This window comes from Pterocles gutturalis, unplaced genomic scaffold (genome assembly GCF_000699245.1).
Source record: "Pterocles gutturalis isolate BGI_N339 unplaced genomic scaffold, ASM69924v1 scaffold410, whole genome shotgun sequence".
Classification (NCBI taxonomy): Eukaryota; Metazoa; Chordata; class Aves; order Pterocliformes; family Pteroclidae; genus Pterocles; species Pterocles gutturalis.
Window position 1 is genome coordinate 20,299 of NW_010137899.1, and position 27,535 is coordinate 47,833.

The 27,535-nt window shown below is 38.5% G+C and overlaps 1 protein-coding gene across 1 annotated transcript in view; it reads left to right on the forward strand.

Moving 5' to 3' along the window:
* LOC104468550 (FYVE, RhoGEF and PH domain-containing protein 6-like) overlaps window positions 1–27,112 on the forward strand; it is a gene marked incomplete at both ends in the record, with an annotated part of 46,100 nt that extends 18,988 nt beyond the window's left edge. Inside the window, 11 exon segments of the mRNA XM_010082732.1 lie at window positions 813–960; window positions 4,464–4,525; window positions 4,618–4,648; window positions 13,146–13,297; window positions 14,133–14,289; window positions 15,498–15,585; window positions 21,193–21,243; window positions 24,387–24,445; window positions 24,608–24,679; window positions 25,185–25,253; window positions 27,029–27,112. Of these exon segments, the coding sequence (XP_010081034.1) occupies window positions 813–960; window positions 4,464–4,525; window positions 4,618–4,648; window positions 13,146–13,297; window positions 14,133–14,289; window positions 15,498–15,585; window positions 21,193–21,243; window positions 24,387–24,445; window positions 24,608–24,679; window positions 25,185–25,253; window positions 27,029–27,112 (973 nt within the window).
* Between the last annotated feature and the right edge of the window lie 423 nt (window positions 27,113–27,535).

The following is a 27,535-nucleotide window of genomic DNA, read 5'->3' on the forward strand; positions in this document are numbered from 1 at the left end:
TTTTTTATTTTCTTCTAGAATTGCATTTCTTAAATCTCTACTGAAGTTGTCAAGGCTAGTTAGAGGAGAAAGGTTGTGTGCCTGTCTCCTGTAATTTCTGTATTGCAAATACAGCTGAAGCTAATGAAAAGAGACCTCTCTAATCATTGTACTGCAGCAGAACAAGGTTATATTTTATAGCTTTGACAGCTACCTGGAAGGTGTCTATCTCTGGGGGATGGGAGTTTGTAATCACAGAAGATTCTGCTTTCTTGTTTTTAAGAGGAATTATTGGACAGAATGGTTATAGTATTGCTATCCCTGCTGCAGTTGTTTAGCATATGCATTGAGAAACAGCCCTGTAGATATACATGCATCTGAAATTCCACACAGAAAGCTCCAGTCTGAGTACCATCTCTGGAATAAGTCCTGATGCTATGTGATAGAGGAGATCAAAACAGCTGTATCTTTCTTTATCCTTCTGACACACAGTACAAATGTTGCACTATACATGCACATAGCAGTAAGAGAATAGTTTTATCAAACCTTGCTGTCAGGCAAACTCTGATGGACAAGAATAACATAAATAATCCAAAGGTACTGTGGCTTTTGCTCACTGTCAGTAGGCATTGTATCAATACCAGCATAGATAAAACATTGCAGAGTTATGAGTCCACTGTGGAAAAGCTTACCACTGTCCTCATCATCTTCAGGCTACCCACTACTGTTTCCAGTGTTTCTGATACCAAGTAGGCCATTTATAGTGGGGTAAAACAGAAAACTCTTTACATAAAGTGTGGTATGTTTCTCGAATATATGTATTTTAATTTTAGGTCCTTGGAAGTACACCATGATCATCCTAACGTGGTAATGGGAGATCTTCAGTCAGATGAAGAAGATATCATGAGCAGTTCTGATGAAGATGATGACACAAATTCTGATTCCAGCAAAGGGGAGCCTGATCCTCAAGAAGATAAACAGGTATCTTTTTATCTTAATCTTCTGAAGCTATTTCTCACTCTTGCACTATTTTGTAAGTTGTGACCTGTTGGGGTATTTTCAAATAAAAGGCATTGAGTCAACATAACTTTAAATATTTATTTTCGTCATTCTTATTGTTTAGTGGGTGTTTTTTCCAACCTGATATTTAAGAGGTACAGTTTAAAATATCCCCTTACAAAGTGTGGGGGGGATATGCCTGGCATATTTGTTCTTAACCTTTCACTGAATCATGGAGCTGTTGACCTGCCTACCATGCCCCTCTAAATAGAGCTACATGCACAGATGTGTGTTTAGAGATCTTCAGTTCTGATATTTGTATACCTTTTAATGAGGCTTTCTATGCCTCACAGATCCTAGAGTGCGCAGCGTCTCTTGTGCACTGAACCTTTGAAATCAACCATTGATTTGTCAGCCTTGGGAAAGCCCAAGGAAAGGGGCCAGGTGAAGGTTGCAAAGTCTGCAAACGTCCTTCTGAAAAATATCTTGGAAGCTGTAGTTTTGCCTGAATAGTCCTACCTCGGGGGTCTTGGCCATGGAGCAAAGACTGTCCCAGTAAACATTTCTGTGCCGACAGCTTTCTTGCATTTGCAGGTTCTGCATACTAACCTGACAAATCCCTGCTTGGCACACAGGCAACAGATGACTGAACCAGTTTATAATTTTTCCTTTTCAATGGCATGGAACAAGAAGGGCTCGATCTGGCTTTCAGCATTTAAGTTCCTTAATTCACTCCTTTGGCGCTGAGGAGGAGCTAGCGGTGTGTGTGAGAGAGACATGTTATAGAGCCACCTCTGTGGCCCTTGGAGGGAGCGTAAGCCACACCTGGCTGTTGTGGTTGGGGTGTGACCTTCTGCTAGCTTCTGCAAGTGCCAGCTTGGAATAATTTCGTCTATTTTAACCTTACTTCTTCTTCAAATGAGGATTGGGAAGACAGTGCTAACTACTTAGAATGAAATGAAGTTCTGGGGGTCCCATCCCTCTCCTTGAGGATACCCACTTTCTTACTTATCAGTCCTGGATGCCTGACACCAGCCTGCCCATAGACCACTGCCTCTTCTCAGCTCCAGTCCTGGCAGCTCTCTTTCCTTTGATAGTAGTTACATTTGTTTCCTTTCCTTGAAAATGAATGATAATTTAAAAAAAACCAAAAAAACAAAAAGACCCCCACAAAAACAATGAGACTTTTTAGTGCTGGAAGAGATGACTTGATAATGAGGTGTCAGACCTGAATATCATTTAACCAAATCTTTTGAGAGGAATAAATTGAGGGCAGGAAAGAGATTCGAGGGAAAAGCATTTTCCTGTGAAACTAAGAAGGACTGTACCTGTATAGAAGCTAACTTACCTTGTGTGCCTCTAGAAATGTCCTCAACCTTTCATGACGGAGTTTTACAGGAAAGTGTCCCTGTTACGAGCCTTCTTGGACAGGTTTCATGGAGTAATTCATCACTTTCTGTGAAGCATCTGCTCCTGGGTTTGCTTCAGCTGCCTGTGGCACGTGCGGCTGGCAGCTGGGGATTAACAACCAACTTCCTAACAGGGACAGCAGCTGCGGAGGAGAATGAACCAGTCGCTGCATCGGTCGGTCATCAGCTGGGCTTGTTTTAATTTTTTCTTACCGCAAGCATCTGGCTGTTTTGATGCTTTTTGTCTGTTAGAGGAGTTACAAGGTTCTTTCCCAATGCTGAGCCTGAGACCCCAATTTGTATCCTTTTGGTTCTCTCATTAGAGGCTTTCTTAAGCCCAGAGTATCTTTGGCTGAGCAAATGCAAAGTGGCCTTTTCAGTGCCAGCTGGTATGTGAAAAGTCTTTCAAATGGGGTTGGAAACAGACTGTGATATTGCCTTTTGTAATTGTTTAGCGGGAGCATCTTGTTCTCAAAATACTAATTTTCATCTCATTTGCAACTGTCACATCTACAGTGATGGCAGACACCTTGCTCTGCGTAATTGAGTTACTTGTGAATTCAGTCTTATAGGGAGCCTGTCGGCTCTGCTTTCTGAAAAAGCATATTGAGGCCTGAGAAGGGGTGTTATGATCTCACCCGAATCTGATTGACCCTCACTGGCTACATCTAAGTGGGTTGGGTTTTTTTTGGAAATAAGTTTAGTTTTAGAAGTAAAATCACAGTTTTGTGTGAAGATGTCTATGTAGCATGTAAAATAAATAATGTATTTTGCATATATGTGATGCAACACCAAATTATTAAATTTAGGAATTAATTTGAATTTAGTAATTCAGCACTGTGTCAATTAAAATTAAAAAATAATTTAGATTTATTTTTCATTTTGAATATAACAATATAATTAAAACCAATCTGTGAATATCATTGGTTCCGGAGTTTGATTTCCAGTACTTGAGACTTGTTTGTAGGTTTGGAGAACTAAAACTCCAGACAAATCTTGCAGCAGTAGTGCTTATGAACCAAAGGTTCATGCATGCAATGCCACTGGTATCTACTTTTCTAGATAAACTGTTCAATGTCTGTATTGTACCGTATTCAATACAGCCTCCCCAGGACTTCCATCACACTTGTGTTGTATATCCTGTGATGTTTGAGCACTCCTCGTCCACGCGCTCTGTTCACAGCCCCCTGACATGAAAGCCTGAATATCTAATAGATGTGGGGACAGTTGGCAGCAGAGGAGCATATGGCAAACCACGGGAGCTGTTGTGGAGAAAGGTGTTTTATCTGAGGGAAATTGTACGTGGGCGTTACACAGTGTAGAAAACAGATTTGCATCCTGACACCTCCCCCTTTTGCTTTGTTATACCTGTTCCTTCTATCTGATGCTGAACAGTAGCATTGATTTTTTTGAAAGCCAAACATGTGCGCATAAAAACCAACATCATCTCCACAGTGTTTCAGATAGATGGCAAGGCTTGCACTTACACATCTTTGCAGTATGGTTGCTATGTATTGTAGCAGCTCCTTTAGTAGATTGTCAGAAGCTGACTTTTCTCTTCAGTGTGGTGGTGTGTTGGTTTTTTTTTTTTTTTCCACCTCGTTTCATCATCTTTTTCAGTAAAGAAAATGTGTATTTCTTTTAAGGTCTTCCTGAAACCCATTTGAGTTTACCGCAAATATTACTGTTGCTGTATTAATGAGAAAAAAAAAAGCAAATAACATAGAAATATTATCTGTACTTTACTGTTTTTTCTAAACAATAATTGTCACTTGCTAGGGCTTCATTCATTATAGGCTTTAGTGCTTCCTGTAATAATTAAATAGAAAGGCTGATAGTGTTATAAAAACTTTTAGTTAATATTGTTTCCAGCTACAAGCTAAGTTGGTTTTCTCACAGATCCCGAAAAGCTGGAAGATTTCAAAGCCAAGAGATTTCAAAGCAGTATGAAATGTTTTTATTAGAAATAATTATTGAATAATTACACTGGATTTGAGGAACTACTAGCTGGAAATTATCTTTATGACATTTTTAGTAGGTGCACAGTATAACATGTAATCTTATTTGCAGAGTAAGGCAGCTGGAAAGAAAACAAAGGTTTACCATATTGCCAAGGAGATCATGAGCTCAGAAAAAGTGTAAGTGTCAATGCTAAATTTAACAGCTACTCAATTTATTTCAATTGGGCAATTAAAATGTAACTATTTGCTCTTTCTTGCTTTTCTGATAGGTTTGTGGATGTGCTAAAGCTCTTACACATTGTAAGTACCCCAAGAAAAGAAGTTTCCTTTTCTGTTTGTTTAATCTGCTGAAGTTCTGTGTTTAGGCTTTGTTGTAGTGAATGTGACTTTTTTTCTGCTGTGTCTACATATTTGAAATGTAAAAATTAATCTGATTAAGCAGAACCTTAAGGTTTTGGATTTAATGTAATGGATGAATACTTTGGTGGTTCCTTCTGCATCTCCTTAATTAATGCATGCAGTTTTCCAGCTGAGTGGGGGTATTGCATGAGTATTGAAAATGGAATTATATCCATTTATGTTAATCAGCATCATATTTATAAGCCAGCTTCTTCGGTTACAGTAACTTTTAAAGTAGCAGGGGGAGGCAGGAATAATTTACCTTTAGAAATTATACATAAAAGTGACACATTCTTTAGGTAATCTAACTAATTGGCTCTAATGGTTCATCCATCACCATGGCACCGTATTTTTTTTGGGCTGCAATTCTTTGACAGATGCTTGCTTTCTGATGATTGTAGTATATGCAATATGCTGTGCACAGCAAGGGCTAAGTATTTAATCCGTTCTTATGCAGACCAGTCGTCTGTTAAATATGCTCTGCTGAAGGTGATAACAGTAAATTAATGAAGAACTTGGGTTTCTCTAGCTCCATTTTATGTGTTTTCTGCTGACTTCTAAGTGATGTGTTTGTACCATTTTGTCACTCTATTAAAGTGTAAGCACAGTGGGTTTTGGTTTTTTTTTTTTTTTTCTTGGGCAATAGAAGTGGTTATATTGCAAACAGATGCATTAGTCTATCTTGGTCTCTTGAGAAGCATGTTCTGTGAAACCGGGAACAAAGGCTCTTATAGATGGATGTATACAGTCCTGTAATATGGAGATCTTTCAGGAAACAAAGAATTTACCACAGCACTTTCTGATTCCTCTTTTGCCTTCCATTTTAGTAATTGATTTTATTCTGTTCAAACTTTGTTTTCAAAAGCTGGGTCAGGCAGTTGCAGCTGATACACAATTTTATATCCAACGTAGTTTCTAGTACAGAACTCAAGCCTAAGTACTGGTTAAAGGAAGAGAGTTGTCCTAGTGAGTATAGACAAGTTTTAAGCTATATGATTTTTAATTATAATATTTTTCAGACATATAACTTATTTCTTAAAGGTGTCTTCACTTTTCAGTGTACCAGTTCTTCAGGTAACATGGACAGTACTGCAAGAAAAGGCTATTGGTGAGGAGGATGCAGGCAAGCAGAGGACAAATGTGGGAGAGGGAAAATAGCAGGGAGTTTAGGAAGTTTCTGGGATAAACTTAAGGTTGTCTGCATAGTGTAAATGTGCAAAGCTGTAGGATATGTCTGTCTTTGTTTTAATGGGTAACTCACAACTCTATTCATGACAGTATGCTAGTTTCTAGCTGCCAAATAAAAACCATTAAAAATGTTTTTGTTGGCTAGCAATAACACTTGAGTGTTCAGCCTAGTCTAAGAGAGGATGCTAGGCTAGATATTGAGGAAATACTTTGTCCTCAACTTGTTCATTGGCCTGCAGCGGGAACCTTGGTGAGTGGGCACCAGTTTTGAGGCTGTGTGTGTGTGCATTCTTCATTAAATAAAAATTGCCATACCTGAGGTAGGTTGCAGAAACACATTTTTTTTATTTCCACAGAGTATGGTATGCCTGAGGATTTGTGTATGTTCATCACAGACATTATATCTGTTTAATCATGTATTTCTTATGGGCAATATTTAAATATTGATAAAACTATCCTTTTGATTTTATGTGTACTGAGCCACTTTGGCTTACTAGCTTCAGTGTCAGGATGACTAACAGCCATCAAGCAAGCTCTGACAGATTTCTGGAATTTAGATTCTCCCCAGACTGGGCTGTTTAACCTGTATTAAGTATTTGGCTGGTCACAGAAGGCTCCATGACACCTTCTGAACCATCTATTAGTGGCTTTCCAAAGAGTAAATACTTGAAATGTAGTCACTGATTCCATTAGTGATTATCTGAAATTAATAGTATTCTCTTCAGTCTGTTTTACCGATGCCAGTTAATGAAGCTTGTAGCTCTTAGTACAGCCAGGGAACAGAACTGCTGATGTAAGAAACAGGTTTTTAAGTTGCTACTGCTTAGACCATTTGAAGTAGTAAAGCAGTTGAGAAGGTGGGAATGTGATTGCAAACTGGTTACTAGTACCACCGACTTTTTTTTTTTAGCATTTTTTTCTTTTTTATTGACAAAGAGAAGTTAGGTGGAGCAACTTTAATAAGATAGCATGGTGCCAACCTATTTGGGCACTGCTGCACTCTGTAAGTACACCTGACTGCTTCTATTGAAGACAGACTGTGAAAGTTCTCTAGAAAATTATAAACACTTGAGGACACTTCTATAATACGAAGTAAGCTGGTCATAACAGAGATAAGGAACTTATCTGGCTTTGCACACTGATGTTTTCTTAAACATACTTGGTGAATGGTGTTGCTTGAGAGAGGAATCAAACATTAAGTGTAGTCTAGAATTATCTGTATTTCTGTAATTATCCTAATGTTCTTTTAGAGGGTAAGATTCCAGTAAAATGCTGTTAGAAACTCCTGAAAACAAAGGGGCTTAAATACAGCCAGCTCATCTGTATGCATCTTTGTGAGATGGTTCATGCATGGCCTCCGGAGGGTAAACAAGGGTTGAGAAGATGTGAGCAGCACTGTTTTTTCCCTAAGGGCACTTGCAGGAAAAAAAGGAACTGTGAATTGGATGTAAAACATAAAAGAAACAAGCTTGTCACCACTGTCTGAGATGCTCTGAGCCAAAAAAATCACCTGGTGTTCTTGGAAAAGGAGTAAGGCAGAATTGGTGCCATTTGCACTTTGTTGTGGGATTCTTTGGAAATGGTTTGCTTTGCACAAGTGAGGGGACCTGATCAGCAGCACCCTGGTGCCATAAGGGTGAGGTACCTGGCTTATTTGCTGTCATTTCTTTCTGTCCATTTTTGTTCCAAATTTTGCTCTTTTGCCAAAACTCACCACTCTTTTTGTTCTCCCATCCTTTCTGATTTTGTTTTCCCCCTGCTGCTACAGTATGGGCAGTGAGGCTTCTGGTCCAGCAGAGGAACATGCTTTTTGGGATGGCTCCTTCCACTGCAAGGCTTAGTGTATAATTTTGTGCTCTGTGAGCAAAGAAAAGCTTAAGCCTTTGGGTTTTAGCCTGAGCCTTTAGATCCATGTTTCTGACTTAAACCCCTGTTTTGTCCTTATTAAGATTCTGAGAGCAAGTAGGAGGTTGTCAGGAGGCACCTCTTGTGGCTGCAGAAAAGTTGGATCAGTCTCTTATCGGAAAAGGCAGATAAGAGGTCCAACATCTTCCTTTGTTCTATTGTGTGTCCTTCCAGAGACACTTACAAGAAGAAGAAATCCTGGTTTAATATGTTTCCATTTTCAGAACACAATTGCAAAGTTATATTTTTTAATATATGTAAACTATATATAGTTTTATGTATCTATAAAATCAGACTTTTTGTATATTGTAGACCAATATTATGAAAAAGAATTCATAGTAGATTTGGAAAAAGAATGTAATGTGCATATTGAGAAAAAAAATAGCTATAGCTTTTGGAGCAAAGGAGGTCCTGGCTTACAACTGACCTACTGTTTGGCTGTGAAAATTCTCTCAACCTCTAACTCCTTTTTCTCCAAGTGTAAAATTTCAGTATTTGAAAAGTCTTAGGTGAGTATGTTGATAAATTATTAGTCTATGAAGCTCTTTAGACTTGCTGATTGAGGTATTTGACAATGCATTGCAGCTGTAGTCGTCTCATTTGAAGGCTAATAAAATAGTTTTGGTTTGGAAGGAGACAGCATTCTACTACCCAGCCTGTTCCTTGAAATAATGTTCTGGGAATATGCCACAGTCAAGTCATTGGTTACTGTAAAAAATTAACTATCTTACATTGTTAAAGACTTAAATGGTTTTACTAGGTGTGGAGCTCCTTGGCAGCTTTCCAGAAGCAATCTCATATGTTTGAAAAATGGTCATGATCCACACTTACTTATATAGTCTTTATTAATTATAATTTCTATAGTTTATCTTAATGGTCTATGGCTAATAGTCTAACTCTAGTTAAGACTGCCTATTTATATTTTAAATAATGTACTTGTGAAATCTTCTGTAGCTGTGTTCCTAGCAGTCCTGTTTATGGTTTGTCACATATAGCAGCCTGGCTGTTCCCCAGAGCGTGAAACTTCCTCCCCTTCCCTCCTCCCTGCCGTAGGATGTGTGTTCCTTGAAAACCATCCAAGTGCATATTTTTTTCCTTAAATTAAACTGATATTTGAGCTATCTGCAGGTGTATTTAGCTGGGAGTTGTACCTCAGCAGAAGGGATTATGGCTTATTTTTGCTTTGCTAATGGTATGTTCTGGGAGAACACATCCAAGATGAATATTGGTTGAAGCCTTAGGAGTAAAATACGTGACCGTGTTTAGATCATGTAGTTCTTTCTCTTCCAGCTGAATTTCCAAGAAGTTGTAATTTCACCCATTTGAAATTATCTTAATTCAGCTATTAGATACCTGAAGGTGGACTTAACCCAGTCAGCAGCTGAGTGAGGGTTTAGTCTGGTCTGTTCCTATTTTGGTTTACAGTTACACTTGTTCCTTTGCTCCTTCAACTGACGTGGGCAGGTCACCTTGCGGTGTGCTGGGACTCCTCTGGTGGAAAGAACTGAGAGGGATTGTGAGTCAGGGCCTTTGCAGAGGGGAAGTGTGTGGGCTGATCGCAGATGATTCACAACAGGGTCAGAATTATTTCAGATATTACGGCCCTTTCCTTATTTAAGGAAGCTGCACTGAAGGAGGGGTGGGAGGAAACAAAAGCAGCGATGGTATCCCCTCAAGTATTGTTTAAAAACTGCAAAGCTCTAAGGGGAGTGTATACTAATAGGATAAATAAAATTCCCTAAATGTTTTCAAGTTAGGAATGTTTTACCAGGCAGTAATTCAGCAACAGTGTGTACTCAGAAGGCTTAAAAACTGCCTAAACTAGATTTTCGTACAGACAGGTACCCAGTGGGATGCTGTCGTAGTCTAGAATAAACGGTTGTAGTCTAGAATAAACAGATACTGTTTCTGGTTTGGAAAGAACGTGGTTTTCAGGGACAGTGATGAGTGCTGTCCTCATAAAGTAGCTGTGTGAAGACAATTGCCGTTGCCTAAGCAGTAAAAAGTGGTATCAGAAGATTATTATTGGACCAGAAAATAATCTAGAACTACAGACTGTAAACCAGCACTCGAGAAAGTGTACAATAGCCTCCCCCCCATCTGAAAGGAAAAATTACCTGGGTAAGAAGCTGGGGTGATTCGGTATAACTAGCATAATTTCCTGTTTTCTGTCATGCGACATATGAAACTTTTGTCTAGAGTTGTAAATGGTGTTTTTTAGTGAAATAAGCACAGTAGTTCCAAAGCATGCAAGTTTTGTGTGTTGTTTTTTTTTTTTTTTTTTTAATGAGTAAGATTGTAGTATTTGAAAGACTCAATTAGAAAATCTCTAAGATTCACTGTAATGGATTCTGCATTGCTTCAAACAGAATAATTTCTAGGACAACTCAGGTAACTGTTTTGAACACTGATGAAAGCAATGCACTTGAGCAGTGGTATGTAGTACTATATTCAAAATGTGTTTGTAACATGAATCACTTCTTGGAGGTATATATAGATACCAGAGCAATGTATATATTATTTGCAACAGTGATTTTGTTTCTGTTTAGCAGTGAACAGATTTTGTTTTAGAAGGAATTAGATCCTGCTGCATTAAATGACTGTTACTAAAATTCTAATGTCTAAGTCACTCACCTACTTGTATAAAAAGTTGTCCTTCTCTGAATACCTTGCACCCTTTGGAGTGAAATTTCAAGGTTTACTTTTTAAGTTAACACATTTCACATTTGGTAATTAAAACAGACCTATTCTGTGTTTCCTTCTTTTGGATAAGAAATTACTTTCTCAGAAGGCCAGTACCTTCAAGTGTAAACAATTTTAACTCTAACCTTGTTACATTTGTTTGACTTTTTCTACCCTCCTCAGGCATGTGCTCTCTGCCTTCAACTCTTAAGTTTATCTCAAGATGAACTTGGCATGACAGTTACTTCACACCCACTGCCAGGTTAAAAATAAATCTTAACATGATTACAGTGACAAATGGATATACTGCTTCTGTAGGGAAGACTTGATAATTCAAAAAAAAAAAAAAAGAAAAGAAAGGAAAAAGCATTGAAGTTTAGCTGTTTTGTTGTTTAGCAGGCTGGTTTGCATCGTTTGAAAGCTTCACGTTATCTTTCTTCCCTGCGTTTCCTCTCTGCAGGGTTTCCTCTGTTTACTCAGTTGTGGAGGGGGACAGAGGGAGTCATGAAGCAAAGTTTGGGTTGGCTGTTTCGATGATGGAGTCTTTCATGGTGTGATCCAAAGCCTGATGAAGCTGATGGACTTTGGATCAAGCCAGTCAAAACCCCAAATCTTCTGTATTTGGAAAACATCCTGCAGACTCTTTTAATGCTATATCTAGAAGTTAAATAAATGCTCTTAACTACAAATGACATTCCTGTCTTATCTACTGGTACTTAAACCTGGCTCCCTGCTCTCCTTTTACTGTTTGGTCAGGGAAAAGCCTGAGTTGTTGATTACACTACAGACAAAACTGCTTTTCTTTTCATTGTGCAAGCAGCCTTATAACATTCAGACAAAATTCTTGTTTCATCCCATAGCAAAATACATACAGTATATTGTGTGTGCATGTGATTGGGGGAGTGTGGGGGGAAGAATATTATCATAATATGATGATGCATTTTGCATGAAGCTCTCCAGAATGGCTCATTTGAGCTTTTGCCTTTGTAATTCCGTGTATCATTTCAGTGTTAAGCAATGCCCTAGGGTCAGGAAAACCCATAAGATGCAGCTGGTAGTTAACCTATATGTCACTAGTCTGCACAGAGGATGTAAACCAGAACATTTTCATATGAATAACGCCATCTGTTTTTTAACTCCCTTGCATTTAGTTCTCAGCCTTCCCCCATCACAGCCATTGTATGGGAAGCCCTGTATCTCTTTTCAGTTTCTTGTCATAACTCTGCCCAGTCACAGCCTTCGTGACCCAGAGGGTCACAAAGCAAGAAAGTGTGTCTGGGGCTTACGCTGTCCAGAGCTGACGTAATGAGGAGAGACGGCAGGGGAAAGTTGAGGCTTAAGTTTGAGAGACTCTAAATAGTGCCAGACACTGGACTGATCAGATAGCTAGTATGATCTGTAGTAGTAGACCTGGGGAGGGGGAAAGAGAGGGCAAGAGGGGGCTTGATTTTATTTTTTTTCTTCTCCAACCTGAGGACCCTACAGATTTTAAAAGACAGATGTAGACCCTATGCACATGGGAAATACAACTCATCTTTGTAATTAAGAACATGTTGTTTGGTTACATTTTTCAGACCACCAGATTGTGCACACGTTTTCAGGTTTCAGCAGACCTATGGATTGTCCTTTTTTCCACTGTTGTCCAAATTCAAGTGAGAGATGATAATACAGCACACCAGTTAATTTGGGTTTTCTTTTTTGTCAGTTCAGACAACATTATTTTTCAAGTAAAATGCTATTGATAACCATTTTTGAAAATTTTGTTTCCATGTGATCAGGGACAATACTTGGCCTAATGGATACCGAGTTTCATTATGGATATGATCCTGGCCATACTGTGTGTGGTGCCAAGATTTTAATTCTAAATCATTTAGTGAGGACCAATAGGCCTCAGCTCTGTCCTATTGAGAACTGGTTGTAGCATAAAAATGCTGTAAGAAGGTCCTTCAAGTGTAAGCAGGGTTTTCCTCCTCCCTGTAAATGTTTTGAAGGTACCAATGTTGGTTTTGATTATCAGTAACATTGGAAATTTAATGGTTCCCATATGTTGTTGCAATATATTTTTGTAAGATGTTACTTTTCCTGTATATAGAAGAGCTGCTGCATAGAGTAATTTTTTGTGACCCTACATTTTTGTCCAAGAGGCTCATCTTCTGAAAGGGCGTTTGTAGATGACTTATGAAAACTAGCATGATTTTAAAATAGATATTATGATTGTATTAGCCGATATAATATTTTTGCTTTTTGACCCGAATATTACCAAGAAGATACTCACGTCTGCCAGTAATTTTGCAGATACAAACTTTTTTTCCTCATAGTTTCCTCATATGTAGTACCAACATATTTCTTAAGGGCATGTTAGAAAAATAATGAACAACTTCTATAGTATGTATACAGGAGCAAGAAAGCAAAGCTCCAGTGTTAAACCAAAGGGATTAAGGCAGTTCCAGGGGAGTAGGTTGAAGCTGCAGAGAAACATAACCCAGATGGTACCCGCCTTGCCTGTGGTAATAGGGAGCAGCACCTGGAATGTCTACAGAGAGAATGCCGATGTCTGTGTTGGTGCTTTGAAGGCTGTTCGCTTATGGGAAGGGGGGTTTCTGTCCTCTTTGTACTCCGGCAGGATTTCCGGGACGCTGTGGCGCATGCCTCTAGGCAGTTTGGAAAGCCAGTGATTGAGGACAGAATCCTGAATCAGATCCTGTACTACCTACCTCAGCTGTACGAACTCAATCGGGACCTCCTGAGGGAACTGGAAGAGCGATTATCTCACTGGTGACTATCCATAAAGGGATACCACTCCTTTGATGTTGTTGAAATTTATCTGTGGGGATTATGTGACTCCATGTGACCACGGTTTGCCTCTTGTTTGTGTTTCACGTGCCTTCTTAAATGACAGAATTGATTCCAAAAGTACAGGAGATAATTTAGATATACTTTTTGCCATGTAGGTGTATCCAGAAAGGTGCTGAAGGCACGTCAATACATGTTTTTAGCAATCACACTTTTTTAAATTTAAAATTTAATTTTTAATTGAAAATTCTCGTCCCTGCATGGGTATGATAAGTGGACTGATTTCATCAGAGGAAAAGGAAGCTGTCCTAAAGACCAGCTTGCATTTTAAAGGTAGTTGCAATCTACTAACCAGACACAGTGCTGAGTGACAGCCACAATCCCATTGGAGTCCATTCTCAGTTACGTGGTGGGTGGATCTAAATCAGGTACACAAAGCCTACTGACAAAGGCACTGGAATGGGTAGAGACTGTAATCCCATGCTTACTATTAAGGGATGGAGAATGCATCTTGAAGTTTGAAGATCTGTCTTCTCAGAAATCCAGCTTGTACTGAAGTGTTCGAAGGGTTTAAGACCATTTTAAACAGACTGTGTATTAAGTGGTTGTCATCTAACATTGAAATAGTGTGTCGAGGTGTGCCTGGCAAGGTTTTTCAGAGTAGGTACTGAGGTGGATGCATATCTGCTGAACTGTAAGCTTTCTGTTCAGAGCATGAGCTAGCACATCTTACTGTGAAAAAGGTAAACGTTTTGCTGTAGGGTTAAGATGTACACTCTTTTCAGCTCTTTCTAATTGCTCTGCTTTTTGTTTCTAGGCTCGAACATCAAAGAATTGCTGATATATTTGTTAAAAAGGGTCCCTACTTAAAGATGTATTCAACTTACATCAAAGAATTTGATAAAAATGTTGCACTACTAGATGAACAGTGTAAGAAGAATGCAAGTTTTGCTTCAGTAGTCAAAGACTTTGAGGTACTATAGTCTTTTGTAAGCTATATCCTATTCTGTGGCTTTTCAGCAAGTTATGATCCTCCATAAAGCTTTAGAGACTATTCTCCAATTTGTTTGGGTTTTTCTTTTTGTTTTTTGCAGTCTCGGCTTGAGACTTGGTAGGGTGGAAGTGGAAAGAAGTAAATTCAGATTTACTGAAGTAATTAGTGATTTTGTCTGCCACTGTGAGATATGATAAAGGACCTTGATTTTCAGAAAATGCAGCACTTGCTACAGATTATATCAAAGACACATTAACAAAATCTCTAGCTGCCTTTTTTTAGTTTTGTCTCCTGATTGTGCTATGCACGGGTTAACTGTCCTATTTTAACTGGGTTGATTTCTCTACCACATCATTGGACAGTACCTTACTCATGGGAATGGTGTTTCATTTCAGTTGGAAACATAAAAAAGTGAATTTTGTCATCTGCGTATGGCTAGAAGTTTCAAACCCAGCACATGCAGCAATCAGATGAAAGCTGATTCATGTCTCCAAGAGCATTGCCAGATTTTTACATAACTCACTTAAACCAGAGAAGAGGTGCAAGCTCCGCTAAGCACACGAGCCACACAAACTGTGAATTTACTTCCTATTACACGGGCTTCCCCTTGGGTAATACCCACTCTGTTTGCTTACGGCTGGTTCAAAAGGCTACTTACAGTGGGCAAAGGAAGAGCTTGAGGTAGAGTCAGCAAAGACAAGAAGAAGATATAACAGCGTTTCTCAGATGCACATTATTTTGAATGCAAACAAAAGCTAATTAACCTTTTTGAAGCATGGATCTTTTAATTCTGCATTGTCTTTAGAGGTTTGAATTAACAAAAACTTCTGCAGTGAGCCCTGCTGTCTTCTCTGCTTCTGCCTAATGAATGTTGACAGTGATTACAAAGGAGCATGTTGCCACTGCTGTTTCCTTTATTTCTGGGAAGCTTCACCTCTCAGCCTCATAAGCAAAAGCACCTGGTTTGAATCCACAGAGAATAGGAGTGCTTACCGATGTCTTTTAACTTGTGATTAATTTTGCATGTGGTCTTCCACATAGGTCAATGCTTGTGGAACATTTCAGGAGTCTCACCTTTTTAAGATAAAGCTTATCCAATGTAATCGGTAGTTGTTTGTAGGTATGTTTTCTTTTGCTGGAACCCTTGACTACCACAGAATCATTACATATTTTGGGTGTTTCTTTCAGATGAGCCCCCGCTGTGCTAGTCTGGCCCTCAAGCACTATCTGCTCAAGCCAGTTCAGAGGATTCCCCAATACAGGCTCCTGCTGACAGGTATGGTCAAGCTCTTTTACAGGCTTAAGAAGCCAGTCTTCACACATCCCACAAAACTTGTTTTCAGGTGGTTGTATCCATCTGTAAAGCGTGTTTATCCCACTTCAGATATGTGAAGAGTTTTTAAAAACGTGGCATGGGTTTAGAGGCTTGCAATAAGCTGATTGCAATAAGATCTACAAGTGAGGTGCTAATATTCCCAATGCTGTGGTGTGTTCTCTGATGGTACATTCAGCAGTACTTGGAAAACTTGAAACCTGTGGTGGTTTTTGTTTGTTTCTGTGGTAATAGAAGCCAGTAATTTCCTTAGAGGGTTGGAATGCTTCTGTTTTTCTTTGGGTTTTGTTTTTTCAGTTTGTTTGGGTTTTGGGGGGTTTGGTTTTTTGTGGGTTTTTTTGGTTTGGGGTTTTGTTTGGTTTTTGTTTGGTTGGTTTTTTTCAAAGGGAAAAGGTAATACGGAAAATTGGAGCTAGGAGGAGGAAGTGAAATATGTCTATGCAACTGCAAACTTCTGCAAGTAGCTTCTCCATTTCTCCCCCACCCAGGTGTTTTGTCTGTAAAATCCATTCTCTTTTAAAGGCAAAACACATGTTTTTAGTGTATGTAGCCAGAAAGTGCTTAAGAGTTGTTACAGGGGCATTGTAGGCTGAAGAGCTGGCTTGGGTCTAGGAAATGTGGACTCTATACCCTGCTCTGGCACTGGCATGTTTGGGTGACCTTGAGCAAGTCATCTCCACGATGGAGTGCTTTCTTTTCTGTAAAAGGCGTGCAGTGATAGAGGCCTCTTTTGTGAAGTATTCTGAGATGTGTTTGTTGTAAGAGGGGGATGGCTCCTGTAAGGATTTGGAAATACTTAAGGCATTGTTTTTGAAAGCTGCTGCTTCTTGATGAGCAATTTAAAAATAGCCTCTATTTATGTAGTAACTGCAAAATAAAATGCCCTGTGACCTTTTTTTTTTGGCTCTGAAGCAGCTTGTTGGCGTTTCCCCAGCAAGTACTTAGACTAGTAATGCTGTGAGAGATACAGACTGAAGCATTATACAGCAGTTACCAAGTTATTAATGTTGACTGTTTTCATTTTAATCATCTCGTTGAAGTCACAGGTGTTGAAAAAAAGGGTGGAAAGCCCTTACTACATGGACTACTTTGTAGGGGAAAATCTTAGTGACTCTTAATTGATGAAATCAAACCATAAAATGGCATTTGGGGACTTGCTTTATTTTAAAAGGATACTGACTTAGGGCATGGTATAGGCTTGTTGCACACTCCAGAATCAGTGGAGCTTTGGATAAGTTCAAAGGTTTTAATTAAAAAGATTGAACGTAGGATCATAATGGAGTAAATGCCTTTGTCAATATATATAGCAAAGCGAGAGATGTCAGGGGTGAGTGGCACTGGAACAAAACTCAGATGTTGAGGGGGAATTCCTTGTGACCTGTCACTGTGTCTGGTTTAGATGTGAAAAAACTCATTCTGTGGTGATGGGGCTTGCTGTAGGTGTCCCCAGTCTGCAGACCTTACTGTGGCTGCCCAGCTTTAAATACATCTGCAAATGCTGTTGACAGGAATGGATTGCAATGCTGGCTGCTGTTGGTTTAGAAAAGCAATTTTATCTTGTTCTATTGGAACAATAAAATAAGTCAGAGCAAGAAATTAATTATGCTGGGACTGGGGGGGTGTTATTTTGAATCTTTCATGTTCAGTCTGTTCAGTCTATCATGTGTTTCTGTTTTCCTTAAGATTATCACTCTTCTGTGTCTCTGTGGATGACCTGTTGGCTCTGTTACCTTCCAGCAGCTCTATATAATATTGAGCAATCTCTATATAAATACGTGCTGTAAAACCTTTGGAGGACCTACAAAATATTTGGATCTCTTGTTCCAATGAGTGAGATGCAGTGATGCAGCAGCCACCCCAGCCAAAGCCAGGGGGGATCTGTGGGCGAGGAGGGAGTGGGCAGCGGGTAAGAGCAGGGGAGTGAAAATAATCCATAAAATGAAGCTGCTAGGCCTGACTCAGCAGGGACTTCTTCCTATTTAGATGTTCTGTGTCAGTGGGACAGCTTTGTACTGGTAACCTGCTGCTACATGGTCCCATCACAAGATTGTTGCTGTGCTTTGAAGTGGAGTTACTTCTGTGCTGACAAAAGCAGGAGCAGGTGGACTCGTAAATCAGCCAAGGAGAGGCACAGCTCAGCTGTGTTTCTGTTTAATTATACGGCTTCTCCGGTCTGGCAAGTGAACTTCCACTTCTCCACAGAGTGGCCCCAAGCTCTATACAGCTTTGTACAGATGGGTTTTGGGGGAGGTTAATTAGAGGCCCCCAATTTCTAATAGAAATGAAGGAGATGTGCCTCTCTTTTCCTGGAAAGTTGAGTAGATGACTTGAGACTGTACAATATGAACAGGCTCTTCATTGTCGTAGGATAAGCCTCTCTCCTTTTTTTATCAGTATAGTGTTTGCAGAGAGTCTTTTATTATCCTTAACTGGGGTCTAGTGGGGGGAGGTAAGTGCAATGAAAAAGAAGTCTTTGGGCATGCTGCTCCTTTGCAGGTTGGAAATAGAGTTGTCAGGCTTGAGGCCAATTACGTGTTGGGAAACGATTGCTTTGAGTTTAACTTAATTAAATTAGACAACTTGAGAGAAAAAGTAGTTAAGAAGCAGAAGAGAATTTTTAGCAGGAGGAGAAGTGATAGTTGCTGCCCCCCAGCAAGAAGGAAGAGAGAATGGCTGGCTGCTGCCAGGTAGGAGCAGGGCACAAGGAAATTTGTTTAACACAGAAACTATACTTGTGTGCTTTTGTATTCTGTTTTTGTTCTGTTTTGGGGTATCCAGCAGAGTTATGAATTTTAATTTCTAAGTCTGCCTTTCTGAAGGTATGCTTAAGGTCTTCCTAGTCTGAACAACTAAAACACATTTCAGAGGGGAAATTTTTCTTGGCAAAGACAGTAGATACCATTCCACTTTAATATTTGACTTCTGTATTTATTTTATTGAGGAATATTTTTGCTAGATTTTTACTGTAACGTTATTCATGTCTGTGAAATCTACTTGTCTGTATAGTTTAAGCTAGTACTGCCAGAAAATTGTTACAAGCACAGAATTTCCAGAAGAGACTAAAAATATCTGTTCTGATGCTTCTCTGAAGCTGTTTTAGCTATGAACTGAGGTCCACTTACCAGATATGCCTAGAGTGTATCAAGATGTAAATTAAATATTTATCACTTTCAGGATTTTACAGTTGCAAGTTTCGACTGGTTCAGTCTTGTCATGTAAATGCTGACTTCCTTTTAAAATACAGATTTTTACATTATTGCAGTTATGTTAAAATATCTATTTTTTCCCTGTTCTATTCACTGATGATGTGTCTTAACATGCTAGAGAATATCCATCAAAAAATATTTTTGAGTGATGTAAATTTATGTTGTTTTGGGGAACATGTCAAAATGAATATGCCAAGAAACAGTTAATTCCCTTGTTGGGTGTCTGATTTTAAGTTTCCAGTGCGATTACTTTGCATATTAAATTGGATGTCTCCATGTACTAGGGACAGTTCTTAGTGCCAGCAGTACATTTGCAGAGGAGTAAATTATACCCACCTCACCTCTTCCCAGCCCATAGAGGTGAGTGTGTGGTTGTCAGCTTTAAGAAGCGGGTATTTCTGTATAAGCTGTAGGGACTCATTCTTTATATTAGGAGGTTCCCACTGGAGTCCTTTCTGCTGGACACAATCAAGTTGGAATTGTAAAGCTTTAACTTGTTTTCTTTATGGTGGAGTCCCAAGAGTGCTCTGTCTGGACAGTATGGCACATCTTTGACTTGAGAGAGCACCCATTGGCAGGCAGGGCAGGAGGGACATAGGTTGTGTGACATGGGTTCCTCTTGGTTAAACCAAGTTAAAAACTATGTGAACTCTTCTCAGTTCCTTTCAAAATACCTCCTGTTGATTTTTTTTTTTTTTTTTTTTTTTTTTACTCACACCAGCTTTTTACCAGCATAACTCAAGGTGAAGCAAGATAAACTTTGTTTTTAGTGGAATATGTGTCCACCCAAGTATTGCACTGGAATGTCTGGTAGCTACTACAGCACAAGATCTCAAGTGACCTGAAGGATGCAATATTTATGGAGTGTAGTTGGAGAGGTTTTGGGGCCATGTCAGATTTGTTTTAGAAGATCACGTTGACCAGTGCCCGATAATGATCAGGCAGAACTTTGAGGAGAGCAGAAAGCTGTCGGTGTTCCTGTGGCCCAGCCAGACCTCCCAGTGTTCCCTCCCTGCTTCCCTGCAGGAGACCTCTGCCAGTTCCTCTTCCTTCACCCCAACCTGCTCTTCATGCTTCTCTCTTGGGTCCTCCCTTAGATCTTTGCCAAAAAGTAAATTTCAGTGCCAAATATTTTTCTTCATGCAGTTCTGTTTTTCTCAAAGCTTTCATTAACTGTGACAAGATTTCTCACTCTCTGTAGCATTTCTGCTACAGAGACATGTTTCTTAATTTCCTTTTTTTTTTTTTTTCTTTTGCATAAGGAAAAGATTACAATACACTGAGATGTCTCTGAGGGGCATGTATGAAGCAAGACGTCTTACGAAGGCAGGAACAATTGGCTCCTGATTCTTCTTGAGTAAAAGGATGAATTTGGGTAGGGCAAGCATATGGGAGTTGAATTATTTCACTCCTACATGAAATTTGTACAACTGTGAAGCTAAGATTAAATGCTTGCTAGCTCACATATGATTACTTTTCAGTAGATCTGCCTGAATCTTAATACTACTTTTAAAAGGTAATATTAAATCAATATTAGTTGATATTATCAATCTAACATCTATATTTCCTTGAAAGTTTCTGGTTTGGTTTCTTCCAATTTTGAGCCGTTCAAGACTGTGGATTGTGGAGAATAGATGGTTAATATATATTCTCAGTAAAAAGTCAGTCTTTGATAGGATATTGTACTTTTCGATGAACTAGACACTGGACCAGGGAATGGAAACTCGAGGGGAATGTTCTCTTGTGTAGTCATACATTTGGAGTTAATTTTAGGTAAGTAAAACAGATTTTAAAATTGCCAAGACACAGATTGAGGGTGCCATCTCGTGGTTGAGGAACTAAATGTATAATTGAAAGCCGAAAGTGCCTATTTGAACATTGAGGGGTCTATAATACTTTTATTATTGAAAAATATTAATCAGATCTTCTGTAATGGACCGCTTTTTTCTTAGCTCCTATAGACAAGTTAGGTGCTCAAGCAAATATCTATAATTTTCAACATTTTTTGCATCAGCTGACATGTAAATGATTGCAAGTATGTACTTATTTTCCACTTGCTTGTTTTGTTGTGGAATAATACATATAGTGTATCATTTGTCTTTGGAGAAGGCCACTGCTTCAAGAACCTTCTCTTCTCTGAGCAAGAGATCATGATATACTTTCATTATGGAAGTGCTAGTTTTCCTTATGTTATTACTTTGATAGATTTAAAAGATTAAGTAGTAGATCTTCATGCCATAGATCTGACTGAAAAGCAGATTTCCAGGAAAACAGTGTTTCTTACTACTTTCTGGTGTTTATTTATTTAACAAAACTATGTCTTTATTTTTTTTTCTTCATACAGATTATTTAAAGAATCTTTTAGAAGAATCTGCAGACTATAGGGATACTCAAGGTAAATGTCTTTTTAGATTAAAAAAATAATAGCTTATGTACATATGATAATGTTTCTGAATTTTATATACAGGCAAAATGCTATGCCAGTAAGTAGAAATGTTTTCTATTTAGTTCTAAGTTTCTCAGCAGTGATACAGAAAGATTGCAAACTTGTATTTCAAAAATGTTTGGAGCTTACAGTGATGTCGGCTCACCCTTGAGTTGAAACCAAGAGATAAGAGTGAAGTTCCACAGGAAGCTTAGGCAGATATTTTGGGCACTGCTATTGAAAGAGACATTTCTTGCATCTGTAGACTTTTCATGGTAGGCAGTCTGGTCTACTAGCTCCTCTCCCTCAGCCTTTCTGGCCTCCTCCTCTCTCTTTGTGCCAGGACAAGTGTTCATGCCAGCTGCTCTCCCTCACCTATGAGCCTTTCTGGCCTCCTTCTCTCTCTTTGTGCCAGGACAAGTGTTCATGTGGTGGGAATGAACAAGATGAAGGAGCTGCTCTGGGCTATATTTAAACTGAGGAGTTCTCCAGTTTGACTTGTGACAAGTTGCACAAACACAAGTGACTTCCACAAGTTTGCCTGCATGTGGGTGGAAAGGAGATAAGAGGAAATGAGAAGAAATAGTCGGTGATGGAAGAGGACAGGAATACATGTTTCATGGTAGTTTGGGATTAAGCTGTTTTAACTTGAGTGTAGCAAAGCAATGCACATTCAGACCATTTCCCTCTTCTCTGTGTGTACCTCAGCAGTGCTAAAAATGCTCCCACTCAATGTTTCAATCTCATTTGCATGAGCCCCTATCACTTGTTTCAGTCTCTTCAGTTACATTTGTGCAAGCCCGTTATCTTTAGGAGGGTTGTGCAGATGTAGTTGACTGGACTGCACTAAATGAGCGCCTTCAATGCTTTGAGCCAAGTTTGCTTTCTTATAGCTTTGTCTCCTGATACAGTGCCATAAAACGTATAAGTAAATATCTGTCTTAGGACATTTAGACATATTTGTTTATTTTACCATATTGAAAATATAAGCCCAAAATATTTCAGGTGGTGACTCTTTTAAGAGATAGAAGGGTTTGTGTTGCACTTCTTATGGCTGTGAACAAACTAGTGCTTGCACTGCATGTTGAATAATTGACCATTTGAAAAGTGAGCAACTTAAGTGTGTATTTTACTTTACATTTTCTTGTGATTTCTCCAGCTTCTGTGTCTTTTGTAGTTGTACCTTCCACAGTTTTCTTCTCTCCCTTCGTATATCAAAGATAAAAGCAGAAGTTTAGCTGTAACAATAAGTGTTAGTTTTATGCATTTGACATGTTTGATAGTCAACCTTTGAAACTGAGTAAGAAAAGAAATCTAATCTTTACTCACCAAGATCTTTCTTGTGATAATTAAGCTTAACTTCGTTTTGACTCTGCTTGGTTGTTCAATTCTGTTGTGGGGAAGGAAGACTAAGTTTGGTTATGGTTAGTATTCTTGGAAAAGAATGCAAACTACACAATTCTTCCTGATGACCTTCATTTGAATACATTGCTCCTGCTAAGTGGTGTGAGAAGTAGAATGTTCTTCCCTGCCCTTTGTTTATGGACTACTCTATAGATTATTTAATGTTGTTGTTTAGATTCGTTTAGTCTTGGCCCTGTAAATAGCCCTGATTTCCTATAACTTTCCCTTCAATAACCAGCAAATTTTCTCTAACATTCTATCTTTCTTGAAGTCAATGAGTAACATTTTAAGTTTTCAATAGATATAGTAACTGATACATGAAGGAAAGTATAAGAAAAAATTCAGATGCTCATTCTTCTCTTTGTGAATTTAGCTAAATTTCCCTTCATTTTCTTTCAAGCGGATGGGAGCTGGGGAGTGTTTTGTCTGGAGCAGCTCCAACATTTCCTAGTAGGAGACCACCAGCTATTTTTCAGAGGGGTCGGTTGACATCATGACATCTATATCGAAACTTAAATTTTGACCAGGTGCTTGATATGTGCTATGCCTTTTATCTGACTCCTATGCTTGTGTTGCCTTGGTTTGTGAAAATCATGAACAAAATGTCTCCTTAGGTTGACTTAGTAGGAGCCTTTTGTTCACACCTCAGTTGAGTTTCTTATATGGCTTTGTGATCTTCTGAACCCTTCAGTTCAGACAGCTGTATCTTTTAACATTCTTTCTTTCTGAATATGAACTCAAACTACAGGGGAAGTATATACATTCTACAGTACTAATACTGTAATGACTATCTGGGAAAAACCCCAAGATTTTGGTTTTACCTGGTTTGATAGGCTTCTCTGTGGACTTCTAAGCAAATGTAGTTCCTTTATTTAGAGTGCCCGACTAGGATTACTCAGAAGGTGCTAAATGCTTTAGAGACTTCATTGTATCAGAGCAGTTGTTGTAGCTTTCAGTTAAATTGGTCTCTTTTTTTTTTTTTTACTGAAGTACAACAGGTTTTTGGATAAGGTCCTTCTATGGTTTCTGTCTCCTATATAGGCACTGTTCAGTAATTTACATAATCCTTTTTTATAAACCCTTTTTGCAGTCACACCTTAGCATGTATTTCAGTCAATTTGCTAGTTATTAAATAATGGTATTTAATAAAATCCCTTGTCTTTGGTAACTCTTCTTTCTGAGATTTTTTCTCCCTTCTGATATTAAAATTTTGACATTTAGAATTTTTAACTTTATAGTGTTATTTTGAGGTACAGCAAAAGTAAAGGCAGAAGAAAAAAAATCACAAAGATTTGGATCATTTTCTACGTAGTCTTCCATGACTAGCACAGGAGGTAGTTGTGTAAAATGGGAAAAACTTAATCTCTACATACTCTCAGTTAAAATGTTGTTAACTTTTCTGCTGTAAGTAGAGACATTGCAATTAAAGTAATTATTTGTGTGAGAAACTAGAATTTAATTTTGCTTGTGGGCTTTTTTGATTAGCTGTAAGAAATGATTGACAGTGTTGGTTGAAGCAATGACTTGCTAGGGCACACTTATTAAACCATGATCCAAAGACTCTGGGAAGTACTTCTGAATGTAGTGACTGTACAATCAGGTCCTTGATTCTTGGTGTGATGTGTAAGGGCGATATTGTACCTGTGCTTTAAAAAAATACCAATGCTAAATAGTCTGTATAACAAAAGCATCATTTCTTCATCCTTCAGATGCTCTAGCTGTTGTCATAGAAGTTGCAAACCACGCCAATGACATCATGAAGCAGGGTGTAAGTATTTTGACTTATAAAGCTGGTTGATTAAGGCTTTTTCTCTTTTAAAAAAAAAAAAAAAAGAAGCTGGTTGATTAAAGCTTTTTCTCTTTTTAAAAAAAAAAAAAAAAGTCATGGATTCAAGGGCAATTACTTACCTTTTGCTTTTTCTCCCTGTAGGATAACTTTCAGAAACTCATGCAGATTCAGTACAGTTTAAATGGACACCATGAGATTGTACAGCCGGGAAGGGTAGGTCCTCCAGATGGGATTCATCAGGTTGCAGTAAAAGGACAACCAAGATGATACACATGCGAAGTATTGAAGCTGGCATATACAGAGAAGAAAAATGGTCCATCGCTTAGTTATTTGGTTCTAACAGTCAAATGAATACTGCCTCTCCATATGTGTATCTTTTTTGTAGACATTTATCTGATGAAAAGTTATGATTTTTACAATATAATTCCTTGCCAGACCCTGCAGGCAGGTTTTTTTTCCTCAAACTTAACCTTGTATTTGTCGTGGTTTCAAGCGCAGCATGGAAAACTGTAATGCATCTATTCACACTTAATTTTAGAGAAACATAAGGATGGACAGCCTTTCTCAGAAAGGGAACCTTGAACTCCAAAGCTTCTGCAGCACTTCAAGTATCATAGTAGTAGTAGTAGTGATGATGATGATGAAGAAAAAGTCAGCTCATTTGTACCGCTTGTGCCCTGAAAAGCTAGATTTTGAATTGCTTGTTTTGGTTTGCTAGGTCTTTCTGAAAGAGGGAACACTGATGAAGCTATCCCGGAAGGTCATGCAACCACGAATGTTTTTTCTGGTAAGGTGCTGTGTATATTACTGTGTGCCTAATGCTGGTGTAACTTTAAGTGGTTGAAACATTGCACTGCAAACATAAGTAACTAATATCTTCAGATAGTGAAAAAAACGACCAATTTTTGCTGTTTTACTTGCTCAGATCTAATTTAGAGACATCATCTGTTGCATATGCAATAATTTTAATAGAAAACCATTTCTTACTAAAATGTATTGTTTTGAACAAGGCTAATCTAAAATCTGAGTGTTTTTTTGAGAAGATGTTATCTGTGGTAGTGCGAAAACTAAAACAGTTACTCCATCCCACTTAGCCGTACCAGATGTTGAAGCATACAACTCTGCGACTCCTGTTGCACCTTCACTTCCCTCCCTCCTCCTGTCCTTACCGTGCATGACCCCACTTGCATCCTGAGAGGAGCACTGGGCTGGAAGTGCTGGGTTCTCCTTCTGTCTCTGCTACTGTTTTGTTTTGAAACTTATGTGCATCTCTCAAGTTTCTGTTTCCACTGGAACCTTTTATTTATCTCTTCTGTTTAGATAGTAATGCAACTGTTGCCATCTGTAATTTGTGGCATTGTTGGTCCACAGTCCTGGCTGAAATCTGTCTCGTAGTTACTATAGAATATATGTTTCCCTATGCAGTCATGGAGTATGCCTATAGAATATGTTTCCCTATGCAGTCATGGAGTATGTATTCTAAGCTTTCAAGTGCCTGTTTTGTGCTCTGGAGATGACTTTGTAGCATATAAAGCACCAAGATAACTGCAAACGGTATCAGTTAAGGTAATACTCTCAGAAATCTGGTGCTATCTTGAGCTGGGCTTCCCAAATCAGATGTTGCTAATTTGAGTGGCATATAAAGCACCAAGATAACTGCAAGTGGTATCAGTTAAGGTAATACTCTCAAAAATCTGGTGCTATCTTGAGCTGGACTTCCCAAATCAGATGTTGCTAATTTGAGTGTCTCTAGCTCAGATTTTCTTTGTTTTGTTTTTTGGGGTGGTGGTTTTGAGGTGTGGTTTTTTTTGTTTTTTTTTTAAGATACAGAAGGTGCAGGCTAGTGTTTATATACCTGTAGACATTTAAGCAGTGATTTTTCTGTTGATAATGTTGTAAAGACTTAGTAAGGCTTGTGAAATCTTTTATTATTTTGCAAAGAACCTCATAGCAAAGCAGCTCGAGACCGCTCTGTTTTCTGGTCTGTGTTAATGTGCAGTTAATGAAGTTTGGATCCATGTGTTGAACAACACAGAAAATAAAATAAATTTTACCAGCTGTTCAGTAAGGGCACTGAATGAAGCCAAGTCTGGTAGAACAGGAAATAAAACAGTAGATGTGCATTTAAACTGGTAAAATTCACATGGTACATATGGATAAGTTTGTCCTTATAATAATGAATTCTACTATTTCTTCGTTTCTGGAATGTTTTGCTTTGTTTGAATGGTTAATTCTAATATCCTTTTAAGGTAGTTTCTTATACAGTATAGCTGTGTATACGAGAAACATTGTTGTCCTTTTTGACAGCCTGTTCTTTGACATCCGGGCACTGTTTACTCATGTGCCAAATGTATATTTACACAAGGAGAATATAAATAGACACCTATTGTTATCTAAATTCATGCATGAAAATATTTATTGGGCTCTAAGTGGAATAATAGGAAGTAGAAGATGCCCTTCTGGACAGTTCATCTCAGTGCTGTATGAGTTCTGTACTTACAGTAAAATGCATCTGAAATTATCTGTCTTTAGTCATTAAAAAGTATTGTTTCTGTATTACAGTTCAATGATGCCCTGTTGTATACTACTCCAGTTCAGTCAGGGATGTATAAACTCAACAACATGCTGTCGTTAGCTGGGATGAAGGTGAGTCACTTGTTGTAATGAGTCTCCCAACCTATTTAAACTCAGGCCTTCGCATTTTCAAAACGCAACTATGTTTATTGTTGGAAAGAGATATTAACAATGCTTATGTTCCAGAGCAATCCTACAGATTTAACGTTTCTTGCATAATGTGGCCTGTGGGATTGCTATCTGGTTTTCCCTAAAAAACACTGTTGCCACAGGATCGTTTCACCTGTATTTCATCCAGTATTGTCCTACTCTGAAAAAGTCTGCCTACTTATTGTTTGTATTGTATTTTGTTTAGACTGCCTCACTTTTGCCTTGTAACTTCTTTTTTATTGCCCACTTCCAGAGATTAGGCATCTCTGGTTGTTAAGCATCTGGTGGATCAAATCTCTATGGTTTATAAAAGATCTGCTAACTGTGAAGGAAGAATCACAGAAT